The sequence below is a fragment of the Corvus brachyrhynchos genome, unplaced genomic scaffold (assembly GCF_000691975.1).
Source record: "Corvus brachyrhynchos isolate BGI_N302 unplaced genomic scaffold, ASM69197v1 scaffold103, whole genome shotgun sequence".
NCBI classification, from domain to species: domain Eukaryota; kingdom Metazoa; phylum Chordata; class Aves; order Passeriformes; family Corvidae; genus Corvus; species Corvus brachyrhynchos.
In genome coordinates this window covers 2,988,755-3,007,295 of record NW_008237436.1, presented here as the reverse complement: position 1 = coordinate 3,007,295, position 18,541 = coordinate 2,988,755, and the positions used below count along the sequence as shown (strand labels likewise).

The window sequence follows — 18,541 nt, the reverse complement described above, 5'->3', positions numbered from 1 at the left end:
TCCTTCCTATTCCTGTGGGAGCAACAAACATATTTTGTATGGATCCTGTATATGTATATATATATAACCTTATATAGAATATGTTAAATCCAAGGCTCTGTTTTTCTCTCTTGATGCCCTCACACTGCTTGTGCCAGACCTCAGAGTTGCATTCTTTAGTGACCAGTAACTTGAGCTTATATGCACAGCAGCCTCTACTACCCTGCTGTGGATGTCTTTTCCCAAGTCCCCAGAACAGTGTGCATATACTAGATTTCTTTTCTCTTTCTGTGGATCAATGTTAGTAATAAAGGAGTATCATATATCAGAATTTGTAGCGTCTCTTTCCATTCTGTTATAATAATCTTTTGAGTAGGAAGCCAGAATTTCCAATTCATGATTGCTTTTGTTAGGCTTTAATGGCAGAATGTTCCTTTAATTCTTGTTTTTTGCCCAAAAAGTGTGAGACAGTATTATGTTGATTCGTAACTTATTTGTGTCTGACTTTCAAATAGTGATCTCTGATAATTTCTTGCGGAATATTAAACACTGACAACTAGGAGGTAGATTAATGCCAAAATTTGTGTATAAAACTGATTTAACTTAAGCAGTTTAGAACATTGCAAAATTTCATGGTAATGAAACGATAAGATTTTGTGTTGAAACACTTTGACATATTTAAACAGCAAAGTTATGAAAAACTGAATAGTGGAAAAAATTTATGAGTTTTGGAATCTGAAAAAGCTGAGAGGCATGAAAGAGTTTCAGGGTAATAAGTGTTTTCATGTGGTAAAATATTAAAATACAGTACATACATCATGTAGATGTCTTTGGAAATCAATGAAATCACTAAATTATTTTTCCTCTGCAGAAAGTGCACAGAGGTTTCTATGTATAGTTAAAATGCCCTCTGGGGTGAAATACATGTCACCTTCCTCAGGACAAATCTCTAATCTGTAGCAGTCATTTCCCGATAAGTGACATGTAGGTAGCCATATCAACAGAAAGCCAGCTCTCAAGTTCTAAGCATAATATTCCTTCTTTGGGAATTTCTATTTCAGAAAGTAGTGTAGCACAATAGGAACGCAATTCTAGATTAAAACATTTAGTTGAGGAGTGAATAGTCACAGTGTGTTATATTGGTGTTTTTACTTTGGATTGGCTGTAGTCTGATCCTTTGGGCTGAATGAATACCACCAATTGCAGGACATTTGAGTTTCAGCCTAAAAGAAGTCTCTTTGCTTCCGAACAGCTTTGCAATATGAACAGTCATTAAGTGGGGATCACTGGGAGTTTCGCTACAAAACAGACTCCTTACCCAAATGCAAATCACAGAATCACACAGTGGTTGAAGATGCAGGAAGCAACTGGAAGCTGGAAGTCCTCTGGTTCAACCTCCCTGCTCAAAAAGGGTTGCCTAGAGCCAGTTGCCCAGGACTATGTCCTGACAGTGTTTTAATATGCCCCAAGATAGAGACTCTATCACCTTGCTGGGCACCTTCACAGTGAAAAAGTGTTTTCTGATGTTCAGAGGGAGACTCCTGTGTTCCAGTTTTGCTCATTGACTTGTGTCCTGCCACTGGGCACCACTGAGAAGAGTCTGACTCTATCTTCTTTTTAACCTCCCTTCTGTTATTTATATATGAGATCCCCTCTGCTGCTTCTTTTCTGCAGGCCGAAGAGTCCCAACTCTCTCAGCCTTTCCTCATGCGAGAGATGCTTCAGTCCCTTCAGGTTTTAGTGGCCATTCGTTGCACTCTCTCCAGTAAGTCCATGGCTCCCAGTGGTAGCCCAGAACTCCAGGTGTGGCCTCACCAATGCTAAGTAGAGGGGAAGCAACACCTTCCTCCATCTGTTTGCAACACCCCTCCTAGTGCAGCTAAAGATATTATCCTACATTGTCCAATGGAGGTGGAACCACAGACTTGCCATTCACATGCATTTGCCCTTCCTGGCTGTGCTTTCTGTTACGGTAGCTTTGTCTTGTACCTTTTCAGCATTGCAGCCTCCCTTCTGCCGGGCATCACCAAGGTTGGGACAGTGCTGGCCAACAGATGTGCTCCAAGGGTTCTGCAGCAGCTCCAGTCACGTGGCCAGTCTGTTCAGCTTATGACCCACATACAAAGGGGTGCTAGTCAGCAGACCTTATATTGCCATGTGTCAGTCACTTGAGCAGATGCACTTTCCCATTGTTTGGCTGTAATCAAGAGAATTTTTTCAGGGTTTCTAGCAGCCCTGAGAGCTCTGAAAAGGCTGCATGGGGTTTATGGGGTTACATAAATGGTAGGAACCTCTGATTTGTTTGGAAAGAGCTGATAAGTTTCCTGTGTTAATTCTAACATGGATAGCAAAAACCCCAGTTATGGTACTTTCAGTAGTTTCATGATACAGGATTTCATACTGGGGGGGGAAAGGGGAGATTTGGTAGGACCAAAGGGATAAAGAGAATTATGATCACTATATGCAGTGAGAGCAAGGGAAATGATTAATATATAACCTCAGAAATAAATTATTTTAAACTGAGTAAATATTTTAGAAATAACATTTTATAGATAGATGGATAGATATCTTCATTAAATTGTGGTCATTTCTAACAAATTTGTTTTCCTTGTATCAGTACAGCACTGTACTGTGTTACTACTAGATGTCTTTTTGCCACTGTTAAATGATTGTTGTATGCAATAGTTATATTATAAGTAAATCTGACAATGCTTTGCAGAAAGACAGAAATCTATTTTCTCATGCCTTATTGATTTGCCAGAAAACTTAGTTTTAGATCAGATATGAATCATGATATGTTTAAAAATAACAATTAAATTCTTCAGTCTTCCTTACAAGAGCTCTGAATTTGAGAATAATTACTGTGAAATATGGCATTTATGATTTATTTTGGAATTTTTTTTTAGTATAAGTAGCTTGTTTATATATACTCCTGACTGTTAATGAAGCATGGTTTTTAATACTGTTCAAAAAAACCTGTTCCTTTAGTCAACATGGCATAGCATTTTATATTCTAATTTGAGTGAGTTTATATAAACTAAAATATAAGGCATTTAATTTGTTCTTTATTTTTAATGTGTTTCATGCTTAATTTTTATTTTAACATATTTATGGATACTTAGTGTGACTTTTTTTTAAGATAGTTACTTCTGAAACTTGTAAACAGTGATGCAAAAAGGAGAGATAATACATAAAATACTAAATATTGCATTGATGTAATGATGTGGTGTAGAGTAAATAAGAAAATCTATCTCATTGTTCAGTAGCATTAGGCTACTTGTAAATGCAAGCAAAGTTTAGTAGTTTGTTTATTCCTTCTCAAGTCCAATGTAGTTTTTGCACATTTTGTGTCAGGGAATTTGTCTAAATTAATTACCTTGTAAAACTTCTGTTTTTTTTCAGAGCACATTCAAATTTAAATCAGAGAGTGACATTCATCTGGCTGAGCACCATAAACAAGTCCTGTATGATGGGAAACTCGCAAGTAGCATCGCTTTTACCTATAATGCGAAGGCCACCGATGCTCAGCTATGCCTTGAATCCTCACCAAAGGAGAATCCTTCCATTTTTGTACACTCCCCCCATGCTCTCATGCTTCAGGTTTGTGCTGCTAAGTTGATGTTCTGTGATTACTGTTAGCTGAACATCACAGGATTTGTGTGATAGTGTACAGAGGTTGTTATTTTGTGTTCTGTCAGCTTGTAATATAACTTTCACTTAAACTGTTCTTTCTTTGCTCACTTTTTAAAGCAAGAAAAAAAGTATTCCATGAGAAACATAGAGCATACCATGAGGCATAGTTTTCCATGATACTGAAAATTTTCTGTTTAATGTTTGCCTTTAAATACAGTGATTATAATTGAAATATTGTAATAGAATGAAACAAAGTAATGAAGCAAAGTTTAAAAGAAGTCTGCATTCAATTTGGGGTTAAAGAGCTCCAAATTTTATTTTTAACTGTCCTTTAAAATTGAGATTAATTGTGGTTTTTCCTTTATTTTATATATTTAGGACGTGAAAGCTATTGTAACCCACTCCATTCACAGCGCAATTCATTCCATTGGAGGGATCCAGGTTCTTTTTCCTCTCTTTGCCCAGTTAGACAATCGACAGCTGCATGACAGTCAGGTGGAAACAACAGTTTGGTAAGCCTCTTTTAACCAAGATAAAAAAAAAAAAATTAATCTTACAATATTTTTCCCCTTTTTTTGTGGGAATGTTCTATAATTTTTTCTACACTTTGCCCCTGCTTCTTTGAAAAAGTTACTATTTTTCTAAAAATAGTTTACTGTACAATATGGAAATTGTATTGATCTGATGAGAATCCCGTCTGAACTGGCATAAAACTGATATGATTAAATAATAAATTCAAATCACTCTACAGTCTTTAAGGGTAGTTTTATGACAGTTCTTCCAACTTCTGAAAGAAATCAATATGCTTTTACTTGAGAGTGCAATGTTGTTTACATTCTCAAAGTGTGTGTCATTTGAATTCATATTTCATAACATTCAAAAATTAATTACACGTGGTCAGAAAGTCACAGAGCTATGATCAGGTGTTTTGTGGCCATATTACAGTTGCAACAGTGACTGGGGACACCCCAAGAGAATTTTAAGCTGGGACCCATGTAGTCTCTCCTCTGATACTATGGAAGACATCTCTAACTTGAAAAGCCTTCACAGATGTTAGATTAATGCTTCCACTAGAAGCCTGAAAAGGAATACCTAGGAGTCTGTCAGTACCCATGCTGACTTAGAATCATAGAATCCTTTAAGATGGAAAAGAGCTCAAAGATCATGGAGTCCAACCATTAACCTAGGACTGTCAAGTCCACCACTAAACCACGCCCCTAAATGCCACATCTGCACATCTTTTAAATGCCTCCAGGGATGGTGACTCCTTGCTCAAAGCTAGCTCAACTATAGTTATTTTTGCAAAGATCTCTTGCTACTTGCTTGTCAGGGCAGCCTCCTGTTCTAGAGGCAACACAGGACAGCTAAACTTCTCCAGAAAAATGTGTGGCCTAAACATTTGGGGGTAACAAATCTGAAAAGGTAATGCTGAAGAACTGGTATGGTGTTTCCCCGTAGGATTATTTGTAACCAAAGCCTGCTAGAAAGCAGTGTCTAGGGATAAGGTAAGCTGACTTTTCTATATGAGTAAAGTGATAAATAGGTGCTTATGCAGAGCACATGGCTTATTTTCCATTCTAGAATATTCTTCTATTAATTATTCTGGATATTTCTTATTGCATTAGATAGTTCAGTTAAACATTAGTTAACTGAAAAAATAATTAAATAATACTAAAATTGCCAACAAATTTGAAAGACAGAAAAGCTGGTTTTGTACTGGCTCACGTGGAATATATATATATATATTTTTTAAGTCTCTTTTTCAGGATGTACTTGGCATTGAAGCATTGTAAAGTAAGGGAAATAGAAAAAGAAATACTTGGTTTGAAATAAGCTTGGAAAAAAAATCCCTGTATGTTTTTATTTTCTGGCAAAGCAGAAGAAAAAAATGCTTTATTCTAATTTAAGCAAGGTTATGTGTGTATGTGTCCCCACATAAGAATAAAATATATGTTAAATTCATTAATGAGCTGAATCTGTAATAGATGACAAAGCAATAACTAGATCTGTTTAAAAATGAAGAGCTAATGTAATGTAAGTTTTAGAAGTTGAGATTAAGACTAATTCTTCCCAAGTGTGTGGTCTACCCAGCGAGTAAGAACATTCATAATGTTTAATTGAAAATGTACAGAACATTTCTGGAGTTAGTTGAACTGTAAGTAGAAAAAAAATTATTCTTGAATAGGTCAATGCATTTCTTCTATAATTAGATTATATTCTAAAAAGAGATCTGTAATTAATTGTGCTATATGATTGTACAAATGCATAATACAAGAGGATGTGATCCTAACTCAAGGACATATTGAAAAAAATTTTAAGCAAATGGCTGCTTGATGAGATGTAACCTATATGTTGGATTAAAATGTTTTTGGTGTATGTGCATTATTTTCTCATATTTTATTTAATGGGCTTATAGATATCAAGAACAATAATACTGAAAGTGAAAAAGGAAGTAGACAAATAGAAGAATAAAATATTTTGGGGATCAAAGAAAGGAGGTAATGTAGAAAGAGTGCTAAACATAAGGTTCATTTGAGGAGTGGAATAAGGGAAGTGATGCACTTAATGAGTCCTTTCCTCATTCCCCCTTATTTATTAGATTATTCTTTCTCTTTATGTCAAACTGTATCTGATACTCAGTTATACCTGTCTTACCTATAAAAATATATCTACAACAGCAACAAAGGGCTGCCCCAGTTCTACTACTTTTCTGAATCCTCTTTCTCTCCTGCAAATATCAAAAACTGTTTAATAAGTTCAGGGTTCTCAATTATTTGATTTGTTGTTTGGATTTTTTTAAAATTAGAAGGGCTTTATTAACAGGACTATGAGGAACACCTTTCTTTTTAATCATCTTGATCCATATTGAATTTTAATTTTCTAAATGAATAGATTTATTGTAAATAAAATTTAAAATTATAAAGCAGGGCAATATGAATATAGCAAATTCATGGTTTAGTGGTATTCTTTGTAAATGGTCTTTATTCCTGTTATATGTATATCCCTGTGTGCCTTAGCTACATTTTCCATGAGGCCAAGTATTGAAATAACCTACAATTCTGCTTCTGGAGCGCTGTATAAATTCTTCTGCTCTTGTACACTGGAATTAAAAGAATGGAAACTGTGTTCATACCTTAAGTACGTTTTCTCAGATGAAATTATACACCTGGTGTTCAGGAGAGTGGTCTTTTAACTTCGCTTCCAAGACTGCTACTTTTCATCCTGATTTTCTTTACTCTGGTTTGAATAAAATAATTAGCAGTTTAGGACAATAAGGCATTTAATGTCATAAAAAGAAGCATAGAGTGCACTGACTCTGGATGTATCAAGTTGCCACCCAAAGCCACTCCATCACTCCCCTGCTCAGCTGGGCAGGGGTCAGAAAATATGTCAAAAGGCTTGTGGGTTGAGATAAGGGCAGGGAGAGATCACTCACCAGTTACTGTCACAGATAAAGCAGACTCGACTTGGGGAAATTAGTTGAATTTATTGCCAATCAAATCAGAGTAGGATAATGAGAAATAAACCCAAATCTGAAAAACATCTTCCCCCTACTCCTCCCCTATTCCTGGGCTTAACTTCACTCCTGATTTCTCTTTCTATTTTCCCCAGAAGAAGGGAACAGGAAATAGGAGTTCTGGTCAGCTCATCACACATTGTCTCTGCCACTCCTTCCTCCTTAGGGGAAGAACTCCTCACACTCTTCCCCTGCTCCAACACGGGGTCCCTCCCACAGGAGACAGTCCTCCATGAGCTGCTCTAGCGCAGGTCCCTTCCATGGGGTGCAATCCTTCAGGATCACACTGCTGCAGTGTGGGTCCCCATGGGGTTGCAAGTCCTGCCAGCAAACCTGCTCCCACACGGGCTTCTCTCTCCATGGGGCCACAGGTCCTGCTAGAAGCCTGCTCCAGCATAGGCTTCCCTCAGAGTCTCATTCTAGAAATTCATCACTGGATTTGCTAGATCGCATACATCATGCAATAAAACTTAAGAATACATCTACTGTTTATCCTACTAAATAAATACAGTGTCTATGTCCACCTTAAAGGTGGTATGTACACCCAACTAGAGTTTGTAGCAAAGTAAATGTAAGCAACTTTTCAGACAGTTTTATTACTGACATTATTTTCACTACTGAATGCAGATAGCCCTGTTACAGAGTGTATTGCGCACCTCTTGTCAGTCAGTAAAACGGAAACATTGAATAGGGCAGCAACTCCTACTCTTCATTTTTTCTTGTCAATGTTTAGTGCGCTTTGCTTTGGCCAGTTAATATCTCATTAATAATTTTAGTAATTATTTTCTTTTCCTTTACTATTTTTTTATGTTCAGATGATGAGGTTTTGGGTTACTATCTACTAGTGCTGCTGCATGTACATTTTAAGATTAATAGTTTGATAAGAAACAGGAAGTTTCCACAGATATGAAACAACACATCTTGACAGGAATTAGAATTTGATGTATTGATTTTATTTATTAGCTTAATATGAAAAATCTGTGAGTTTCCAATAATTCTTATTAATGTCTTTAGTTTAATTGATTTCATCTTATAGATCATGGCAGCAAATAAGTTGAATGCCATGTAGTATCCTACCTTCCTAACCTGTCCTCTCATCCTGTCTTTCAGTCATTTTCTTGTCATAGCTGGCACAGGTATTTAAACTTGACAGTAGGTATGGAAGTAATCTTTCCTGAGGTTGCTGCATTTGCCTTTATGCCTCTCATGGACAGCCAAGGTCCCAGTCCACTGCTGACTCCAATGTAAAATTCAGAATTTGCATTGTTTAGTGCTGGTAACCCCTTCCCCCTGTGTTTTGAAGGGAAGAATGCTGGATATTGCTCCTAAAATTTCACATCACTGGTGTGACCTAGTTGTGCTCAGATAAAATCAGTGGTACTTGAATTTTCCCAAGCTGTGACAGCCAGAATGTGATTTGGCAAATCAGAATGCCTGGACAAGGGTTTATGATGAAACTACAGCCACTGCATCATGTAGTAGAAACCATTCGCAAGCTCCTAAACTGCCCTACCTCTGCATAATTCAGAATATCCAGGGACTATTAAGGGTGACTAATTTGTTACTGGAGTCTGTGTCCCAAAATGTTTTGCCTGTTAGCAGATGTGGCTTGCCTCTCTAGTTCTCTCACACAACCCCTATTCAGCTGATTCATGTTTATGAATGAAACATGATTAGTAGTGTTATAAGCTTCATCACATGTTACAAGAAAAAAATTGAAAAGGCATAAGAAAGAAGTCACTTCCCCTTTCTCTGCAACAAGCTTACAGAAAGAAAAAACATACTTAAACTGGAAGCTAAGGAAGCACTTTAGAGAGCTGCCATAGCTGTAGCTCATGGAAATGTTAATTGTTGGTGTATGATTTTCCTTAATACCACTTTATCTGTTTATGCTAAGATTAATTTTCAATAATTATTATATTAACAGCCTGTGATGGAATTATTCATAGAATCTCCTTGTATTGTTTTGGAGAAGCTGAAAATACAAATAAAGGATTTTTATCTTATAAAGAATTCTTTCCCAAAGAGAATTAGACAAAAAAAAATACTTGCATCATTTTCTTTTATACAGACTCTCGAAGTTAAATGGTCTGTTATTAATAATCATACTTAGATCTCCAAGGCAACATGCCTACCTTATCTAAAGGTGCCTTTTGTAAAACCTAATCCAGATAACTTTGTAATACACGATCCAAGATGAAACTTATATTAAGGCATATCTGACAGAGAAAATTATCATGGGAGTGAGGAACCTAGAGAAACTAATCTGGGTAGTGGTTTATAGAATAAAAGAACAGCAACAACAACAAAACAAACAAAAAGCCAAGGCAAATTTCACTTTTATCCTAATGGTGCAAATTCCTGACTTCTAAGGTACTTCTAAACAGTATCATAACCATTGGAAGTACTGCATCATCATGCTTTGGTCTATCACCTTTTTTTTTCCTGCTTTTTAGTAATGAAAAACTGCTGTATTTCTTTTTTCCTGAAATCAGTTATATTTTCAGTAGTTTTTATAGTTGTCTGAATTAGTGTTGGTTGACATACATAGTTTCATTTTCTATCTGTATCTTGGCTCTGCTGCAGACAAACTGATCTGTTCTAGGAAGGGCATGGTCTAGAAGAGATGTAGGAATGGGCTGAAGTATCTGTTATATCTGGGCGTGTTGAAAATAGGAAAGAATGGAGATAAATTTTGTGTGGCAGTCCACAGAATTCTGCAAGTTTAATGTGTGCTGTGCAGCAATCCAATGCATGCTAGTTGCTGGTAAGTTTGTTAAGTTCTGTTTAAAAAATTGTTCAACTCAGAAGACAGTCTTCTCATCAATATTATTTTACCTCTGTCAACAACAACCTTTTAAAAAGAATGATTTTGGCAACCTCTTTCTGCTGATAAATATTTTCATATTTCAAATCTTCAGGTTTAATTTGTGTTCAGCTGCCAAGGTGACTATATAAACTGAGTATCCTTAGAAATTGTTAAAAGTTCTGGATACAGACCTCTGAATTAGACTAAATCCTTAGAATGTAATATTGAGGGGGAAAATACATTACTTCAGTATGGATTTTTATATCTAGATACACATTTGCTTGAGGTCGGTCTGACAATGTGGGGAAAGAAAAGTTTTGAAGAGCTTGGGAAAGTTTATCTGAGAATCCAGGCAGATCAGATGCTCTCTAGCATAAAGTATGTGAGGAGAAGAACATTACATGTGAAACCAGTGTTGCGTGCAACAGCTGTTACTTAGTGCAATTTCATTCCTCCTTCTCCAAAAAGGAAGTTTCACCTAAAACAAGTCTAAGCAAACTCTCTGAGGTAAAAAATCCACAAAACAAAACCCAAACCATAAATACCATACAACACCCCCCCCATAAAAAAAAAACCCGAACCAAAACCAAGAAACAACCCCACAGACAGCATGTAGTCTTTTTCTGCCTACCTCTAATCATCGTCATGTAGTAATAGCTTCAGTACTGTACATGCAGTGGGAATTTAAAAACATTTCCATTTTGATTTGATAGTTCTTCTATGAGTTGAAATATTACAGATCTTTTCCTTCCCTCATTTCCTGCATAATAATATAAGCGAACTGCTAGTTTAATTCAATTATTATGTTAATTTTTATCAATACTGTGGTCCTATACACTATTCATATCAAACCTCATTGTGCCTGCCAGATGGTTCTCCTTAACTGCTGCTGTTTCTGGTACTTGGATTTTTTTAATGTGCTTGAAGGTGTAATGATGCATTCACATGTGCTATCCCAAGATTTGACTTACTATATACTGCAGTCAACTCTATTATTTATGGTGGCAATCTTGGATAATGCAGAAAGATTAGAAGATAGAGTTACTGCCTGCAGACCTGAGCTGATTCTGCAGAGCTGGATTGGGGTATCTTTATGTGTCTGGATCAATAGATGTTAAAAGCCATTTTGGAATTAAGTAAAAGCATAGCTCATTCACAAAGGCATTGGCTAAATTAATACATTTTCCAGCAACTAGAAACACTGGCCCTGCTTTGCGGGAGCAGCTAAGGTAGCTCTGTGCAGAGGTAATGTGGGCAAGCAGGATTAGTTTCAGCTATAGCCCGCATAAAGATGGTTAATATCTGAAAAGTGATATTTGGGCACTGGCTGCAACTGAATTACTACACTTTTTCGAGTCCTTCTTTCTTACATGGAACCAGCTTGTCTGTGACATGGTTAGGTATAAACTGGTCACTTACTATCTCTGAGTTGACTTGTGGTTTACGTGTACTTGAATAGAGGGAAAGAGAAAAATCTTTTTTGTAGGGTGTTAGTGTGTCTTACAACTTGCATTCAGAGTCTGTCAGAATTTCTAACAGTTGTATAGAGATTGTATTGGTATGAGATAAGAATAACTCTAGCCCATGAGTTGACATCTAAATTCATAGAGTGAACAAGTCAAAAGGCTTTTGAAAAAGTGCTTGTGAGAATACAAAATAAATTTAAGTCTGGTGCTATGTTCATGGTATTTTAAGAATTTTTTTTTGACATTTCAATACAATAGTAATAGTATTTTCTTTTTCTAATTTAAGTTCTAATTCTGCAGATGTATGCTGTTTCCTGACTTTATGCATAATGACTTGTTTTCCTAGGTCATGAGGTTACTCATAGAGGATGGTAGTAAGCACCATCAATCTAAATGGAATTTTCTTTTACCTATTCAATTAAAAAAAAAAAATCTAAATTTAAATCTTCAACACTTTATGTGAGCTGCTTATGGATTTTCATGTAGTAAAAATGATTAGATTTTTATTTTAGATGACAAATACAGTAGGAACTTTTGATTGGGGTAAGAAAAAATTGATGCATATAATCTGGTTTGAAATTGATGTGACAGCTTGACAGGCTGTTTTGATAAAATCTTTGGAGTATTGTAAATGGATATTATCTGTGTTCTTTTATTGCTGACACTGTGGAGAATTCCGTATGTGATTTTAGATGGATTATTATGACCATTCAGCAATGAAGAAAGACAAGGCCCTATTTCATGTTCCCAGCATGTGCTTTGACTACACTGTGTTCTTTTTGCATGGCAACCTTACTCAACAAATAGAATAAATCTTGTTTTCCTCAGCACTTTGATTATTTTTTGGTGCTGGCATGAATTAACCAATCTCAATATTTATTTCAAAGTGAAAGATTCTATTTGAAGAGCAAGTGAACCTTTAGATGAGTAGATACTGTAAGTAAAGTTGAAAGGTATCAAGTGCAGGTTGGATATTTCCTGTAAGTCACTTTTTCATAGCGCAAAAGCCACAGTTTTTACCCTTGCCTCTGCCTACTACCTGTGTGAGAACTTTCATGGTTGCAGACACTTGTCTATACAGCTAGGAACTGTTACATCTATTTAATTTTTAGAAAATGAATAATGACTTTATGTATGCATTGTATATGCACTACAATACATTGTCATCTACCTTTTTAAGACATTTGAAAAATAATTTTAAATACTTCCTTTCTGTCACAATTTCTTTTCTTTCTCCCTTTTCTCTGGATTTTTCAGCAATAGATAAGTGTATTTTTGTTTTATTCTCATCTCCCAAGAGTCAATTATGATTTTTTTTCCCTGTGGTGGATTGATCTGTCATGTTTCTACTGCTAGTTTTCATAACATAGTTTCACTTTCTTGATGATTCTATCCCCTGAAGTCTTTCATATCTCTGATGTTTCTATACTATAACCTTTTCTGAGCACTTTCCCTCCCTGTACTTTCTGAACACTTCACTTTAAGATACTGCTGGGATGGGCTGTTGGGTGATTTCTTTGTGGCCTCTGGGGTCTCTCTGTGCTTTCCTAACTGAATGAAAAGTAATCATTAACCTTTATTTGGTCAAGCAGATATTATTCTCATATTTGGTCTTTAGAAAGTGTGAAGGAAGCTCTCCACCCTGCTGTTGTTCCACTGTGGTTTGAGGTGGGCATCATTGCCCATGTGCATGTTCAAACATTTTATGCTTCACCTCTGTGTTGAGAGACTCTAGGGACTGAAAGTGTGGAATGAGGACATACCTAGTGGCTGAAAATTTTGCTGTTCAGCATAGCTAGTCTGGACAGTAAAATGTTTGACACAGCCCCTGGCTGTGTCATTCTAGCACTGTCAGCTGGATTCCACTCCATGTCTTCTGCCTCTTTCAGCTGCCAAAACTTTGGCTAGAACTGCAAGCTCTGGGACTGGATATTTAAAACATGGGATAGTCGTGGTCAAACCAGGAGTACTGACAGTGCTTGTCTGAATATGAATTCCCACTCCTGCCACTGTAATATGTGAAAAATCACTGGAGAAATTTGTCAACAGGAAAAATAAGATTTGTATTCTTTCTAGGAATAGTTCACCACCCTAAACCTGTTTCTATTCACTTAATAGCTGGTGATTATTGAGAAAGCAACAGATACATTTTTAATCTGAAAAAAATCTTGTTCTTTACATACAGTGCTACCCTATTGGCTTTCTTGGTTGAGCTTCTTAAGAGTTCAGTAGCCATGCAAGAACAAATGCTTGGTGGAAAAGGCTTTCTAGTCATTGGCTATCTCCTTGAAAAGGTATGTTTGGAGGATTTTTATCTTTGTTCTTAATATTTCTACTGTTGTTGTGGTACTTTCAATCACTTGGCTCAAATGACTGGTGGAATAAAATATATTTGTGATATAAGTGTTGCAAATTAAAAATATATTATAAGTTGTCTAAAAGAGTCTACTCATCTTCTTCATCCTCTTACATACCAGTATTCAAAGAATCAATTTTCTGGAGCTGGTTCTGTTCTCTTATTTATGTTCTTAGTTTAGATCTCTTTGTGAATCACTTTAAATTATTTTCATTTCTCCACTTTCTGTCCCCCAAACTTGTTTAGTAAAGTTGTTTTGTTTCTAGTTTGTACAAACATAGCAGAAATATCATAATTGAGATTTAAGTTTTCTTGTGTATATGTTCATAAAAGTTAAATTAATCTTCTGAGACTCAATTCTGAAATTGTTGAAATAGTGGCTCTGTGTTTTGAAGAAGAAAAACTGTAACAAAATTTAATTTCTGAAAGAAATAGTTGCAAAGGACATTCCCTTTACTTGCTCATTTTCAGGTACGATGAGCAGTTATCACAAAACTTAGGTTCAGTTCAGTAGTCTGAGGAATATCACCTGCCTCCTGGCCTCATGGCACCCTGTTACTGGGGTTTATTAATCTAAATAACCTGAGAGCAAGCTGTCAGATATACTAAGATAGTGATGGTCCTACAATTGAAGCTCATGGCTCCAACATTCTTGAATATCTACTACTGGACTTTTATTACCACGAGGTCAGCATAGAAATCTTTTAAGAAGATGATAAAAATCATAATAGCACCTTTAAAAAATGTTCTGAATTTTGAAGAAGAATGATAAGCAGTTTCTCTCATTCTGTTCCCTTTGTTCTTTGTGGCTTGGGAAATACCTTCACTCAATACCTAAAAGCAGATTTTCTATGCTTCTGTTTTCACTGCCAAGCAAGCGTGATTTAGAATGTCAAAGAACTAGCCTAAGGTAGTGGTTTTTTCTAAGCATAGGTTTTCTTGTGACATAACCAGAATGAATTTACAAAGTTGTTAGCTTTGGTTTGGTAAGTTAAGCACATGCAGACTGGGTGAGCCCTTGTGGAGGGCTTTTTCCTGAATAGAGCACTGTGGTTTATGCACATGGAATACCTCAATTTAGAATGTTGTATATGACTTTTTTTTAAAAAAAGTTTGCACGCTCTTCTAATTAACACCTACTATGTTCATTAGACTTGGGCATGTGAATATTTAAAGCACTTCTATTGATCACAGTGTAATTCTTAAAACAGATGTTGTTTTCTGGGTGGTTTTATTATATTATATTCACTTAGCTGCAGTTTTTTGAAAGGATGTATTTTATTTTTTTCAATATATGCTTATATTCAGTTGGCACACATGGTGGGAAAAAATCGTTTTCTGTCCCAGCCAGCCTCAATTTTATTATTTGTAAATTATCTGTTGTATCTGTTGTTCATTTGCATGTAACCAAATACTTCAGAGAAAACAGAAAGGTCTTTTTTTTACTTGAACTTCCAAATAGCATTTTTGTTCTTATTATTTGCAGATTATTTATTGTGAATTTTGATGTACAAGCCAAAGGAAACAATCAGCATCAGCATCCAGGCTGAACTTATATTACTGACAAGTAGACTTCAGTTCTAAAAATAACAAATTCCTTTAACAGGAAAAAAAACCTAAGACTAAACTCAAACCCCAACAGTTACAAATAATCGAAACATAGAATCACAGAATCGTTTAGGTTAGAGAAGACTTTTAAGGCCATTGAGTCCAACTGTTAACTCAGCACTGCCAAGTCTACCACTAAGCCATGTCCCTCAATGCCACATCTACATGTCTTTTAAATACCTCAGGCATGGTGACTCCACCACTTCCCTGGGCAGCCTGTTCCAGTGCTTGACATTTTGTAGAGAAGGCAAGGGGAAGGACGTTTAGAGATTTTTCCTATTTATTCGTTTGTTAATTTAGTTTACAAAGAAGTTTGTCAAAGTCCTCATGCCATGTTACTACATAGGAGCAGGTCTCAACAGTGATTTTATGGCATATGCTATGAAACTGAAAGTCTCCTGAAGTTTGAGGAAACAATGAACCCAACTCCTTCAAATATCTACTCCAGTTAAAGAAACGAAGGCACGTCTCCCAATAATGTGTGTTCACACACTGAGACACCCACTTTCAGTAAGACACGTCTTTAGTTTAAGAAGGGATAAGGACTTCAGATGAAGTTCTCAAAGAATTGTGCTGTAAAATGTAGGTTCCTGACTGGGCTCTAATAAAATGTCAAACTAAGCAAAATACCAAAAAACAAAATTATTGATGAATATTTTAACCTGTTAAATACAGCCATTACAAAAACCATTAATATTATTAGAAAGTATAAGTTGCCTTCATATTCAATGACATCAAAACATGCAAGGCTGCATGCACTTAGTAATCATGAGCCAGGTGAAAATACTGCTTCATAGTTTGGCTGTAATTATTTTAAAGAAGAAGATTTTTTCTTTATCTTTTTTCTTTCTGATTATTTTCCCCCAGTCATCTAGAGTTCATATAACCAGAGCAGTTCTGGAACAATTTTTGTCATTTGCAAAATATTTGGATGGATTATCTCATGGAGCCCCTCTACTGAAGCAATTATGTGATCACATCCTTTTTAATCCTGCTATCTGGATACATACCCCTGCAAAGGTAATAGTACACTTGAATAATCTTATGACTTTCCTACAACAAAATTAAATACCTATATTCTTTTATAAAATTCTACTTAGATTTTTGTTTGGTTGAGTTTTTTTTAAAACATGGTAATAGCAATGATTTTTTGGATCAGGAAGTCTACACCTTGCTTAACTGTATACTCCAATGTCTTTCATAAGTTCTTAAAAGAAGTTAAATTATTACCTAAGATCCTGTCTAATTCTGTTAAAAGACTTTTTAGAAACCCAGTCCCTTTTTCAGTGGTTGCATTACATCTTTTTCCTACAGATTAGGCATAAAATTTTGTATTTTTAATTGCAGGCAAATTGTGTTTTGTTACACATTGATGTAAGCTCTCAATTAATTCAAATTATGTATTCTAGTCTGATAAAATCTATAAAATGTTATCATTCATCTCTGGGAATAATGAATTATTTGTTTTCCTAAGTAATCATAGTTGGGATACGTGAACCAAAGTGAAAAATGGCATTGTCCTAAAAACTGAAAATGTATACTTCTCCTATAAAAAGTCATAATAGAAAACAAGCCAATATGTTTATCTTTACTTAAACCATGGAATATCAGTTCTAGGTACCTAGGTATCAGTCCAGCCCTTGCCCTAACCAAAACTGTAATTAGCTTTTGAGTTTTTGATATCATATCCAAAGTATTTTCTAAAAACACCCCTACCATTTAAGGTTACTAATACAGAACTTACATTTATGTGGATAACTGTTTCATTCTTTAGGTGCAGCTATCGTTGTATACCTACTTGTCAGCTGAATTCATTGGGACTGCTACAATCTATAACACCATACGCAGAGTAGGCACAGTGCTGCAGTTAATGCACACGCTGAAATACTACTACTGGGTGGTCAATCCTGCTGATAGCAGTGGCATTACTCCTAAAGGATTGGGTAAGTGCAGCACATAAGAAAGAAAATGTAAGCATTTCTCCTTTGGGAAGGTTTATGATGTAAATGTCTGGAAGCTCCTTGAATCTGTAGACAAGGAGGTAAATAGGTGGCAATAGTTGATACCGGTGGTCATCAGTAGAAGGACTATGGAAGTACTTTTGGCGTATCATACACCCCTGGTGATAATTTCTTATGTTTATAAGTATTCCCAGAAGATTCCAACTCTGGCCTTCCACGTAGCATAAACTTATGTGGGCATACTTTAGGAAACATATTAAAATGATTGGTTTTTGTTCTTCTGTAATAAAGAGGAAATATTACATGTATTTAATATGCCAAACAAAGCTTTGTGTGGTTTGAGTGATTAGTAGTGTTAAGCGATCTTGAAAACAGAGTGTAAACTTCCAGTTCTTACTGCAGAAGTCTCTGAAGATGTTTTTCCAGTTCAACAATATTTTCTCTCTGTCCTTATAAAATAGAGATTGATTTAGCTTTGTTTAAAGTGATGCGCTTAGCTTAGCAAAGGAGGTATTGAATGACAGCACCAACAGAATGCAATAAGAGATAGTGGCTGAAGACTGTGTGTTACAGATGAGTATTAACCAGAGCAAATCATTCTAATCCTATACATTCTGACTGTAATGCCATTACATTTAGCTATCTACTCGTGTAAAGCAGGAAGGACTTGGCTGAAAGGGTCTTAAAAAACACTTGGTAAAGGAGAACTTATTAATTATCTGTATTCTGTAACTGTTACTGTCAAGCTGAGAAATTGAATAATTGGGAAACGTTTTTAGTACTGTCACATACCCAAATATTCAAGAGAGTGACATATATAACACATTATTTATTGAATAATTCTTATTTGTAAGTGAGCTGTATGCATAGGGGTTTTCCTCAATATTTTTTTTAATAAGTAACAATTATTTTCCTAGATTAGGTATCCTGATAGACAGTGAAGGTGTTGAAGGTCACGGAAAGAGCTGCTCTAGGATCTTGGATCACATTTATAGTTCTCTCATAGTATAATATTAGATGAACAGTAGACTTCAAAAATTATTAAAATTTATTTTAAAATACTTAACAAAAACCCACTGTTCTCTGTTCATTTGAATGAAAGGTTTGGAATCCTAGATTATGAAAATTACCTGTGATGGTTACTTAACTAGCTTGAAATCTTTGTCAGTGATGAATTATATTATCCATTTACACTGATTCTGGATTCCTGCT

General features: G+C 35.6%; 1 protein-coding gene across 9 annotated transcripts in view; it reads left to right on the top strand.

Moving 5' to 3' along the window:
- NBEA (neurobeachin) overlaps positions 1–18,541 on the top strand; it is a 388,857-nt gene that overhangs the window by 33,245 nt on the left and 337,071 nt on the right. For all 9 annotated transcript variants that reach the window (XM_017731325.1, XM_017731319.1, XM_017731324.1 and 6 more), the window contains exons 8-12: positions 3,382–3,579; positions 3,991–4,124; positions 13,590–13,698; positions 16,236–16,388; positions 17,143–17,311. In XM_017731325.1, the coding sequence (XP_017586814.1) occupies positions 3,382–3,579; positions 3,991–4,124; positions 13,590–13,698; positions 16,236–16,388; positions 17,143–17,311 (763 nt within the window). The remainder of the gene's footprint in view (positions 1–3,381; positions 3,580–3,990; positions 4,125–13,589; positions 13,699–16,235; positions 16,389–17,142; positions 17,312–18,541) is intronic.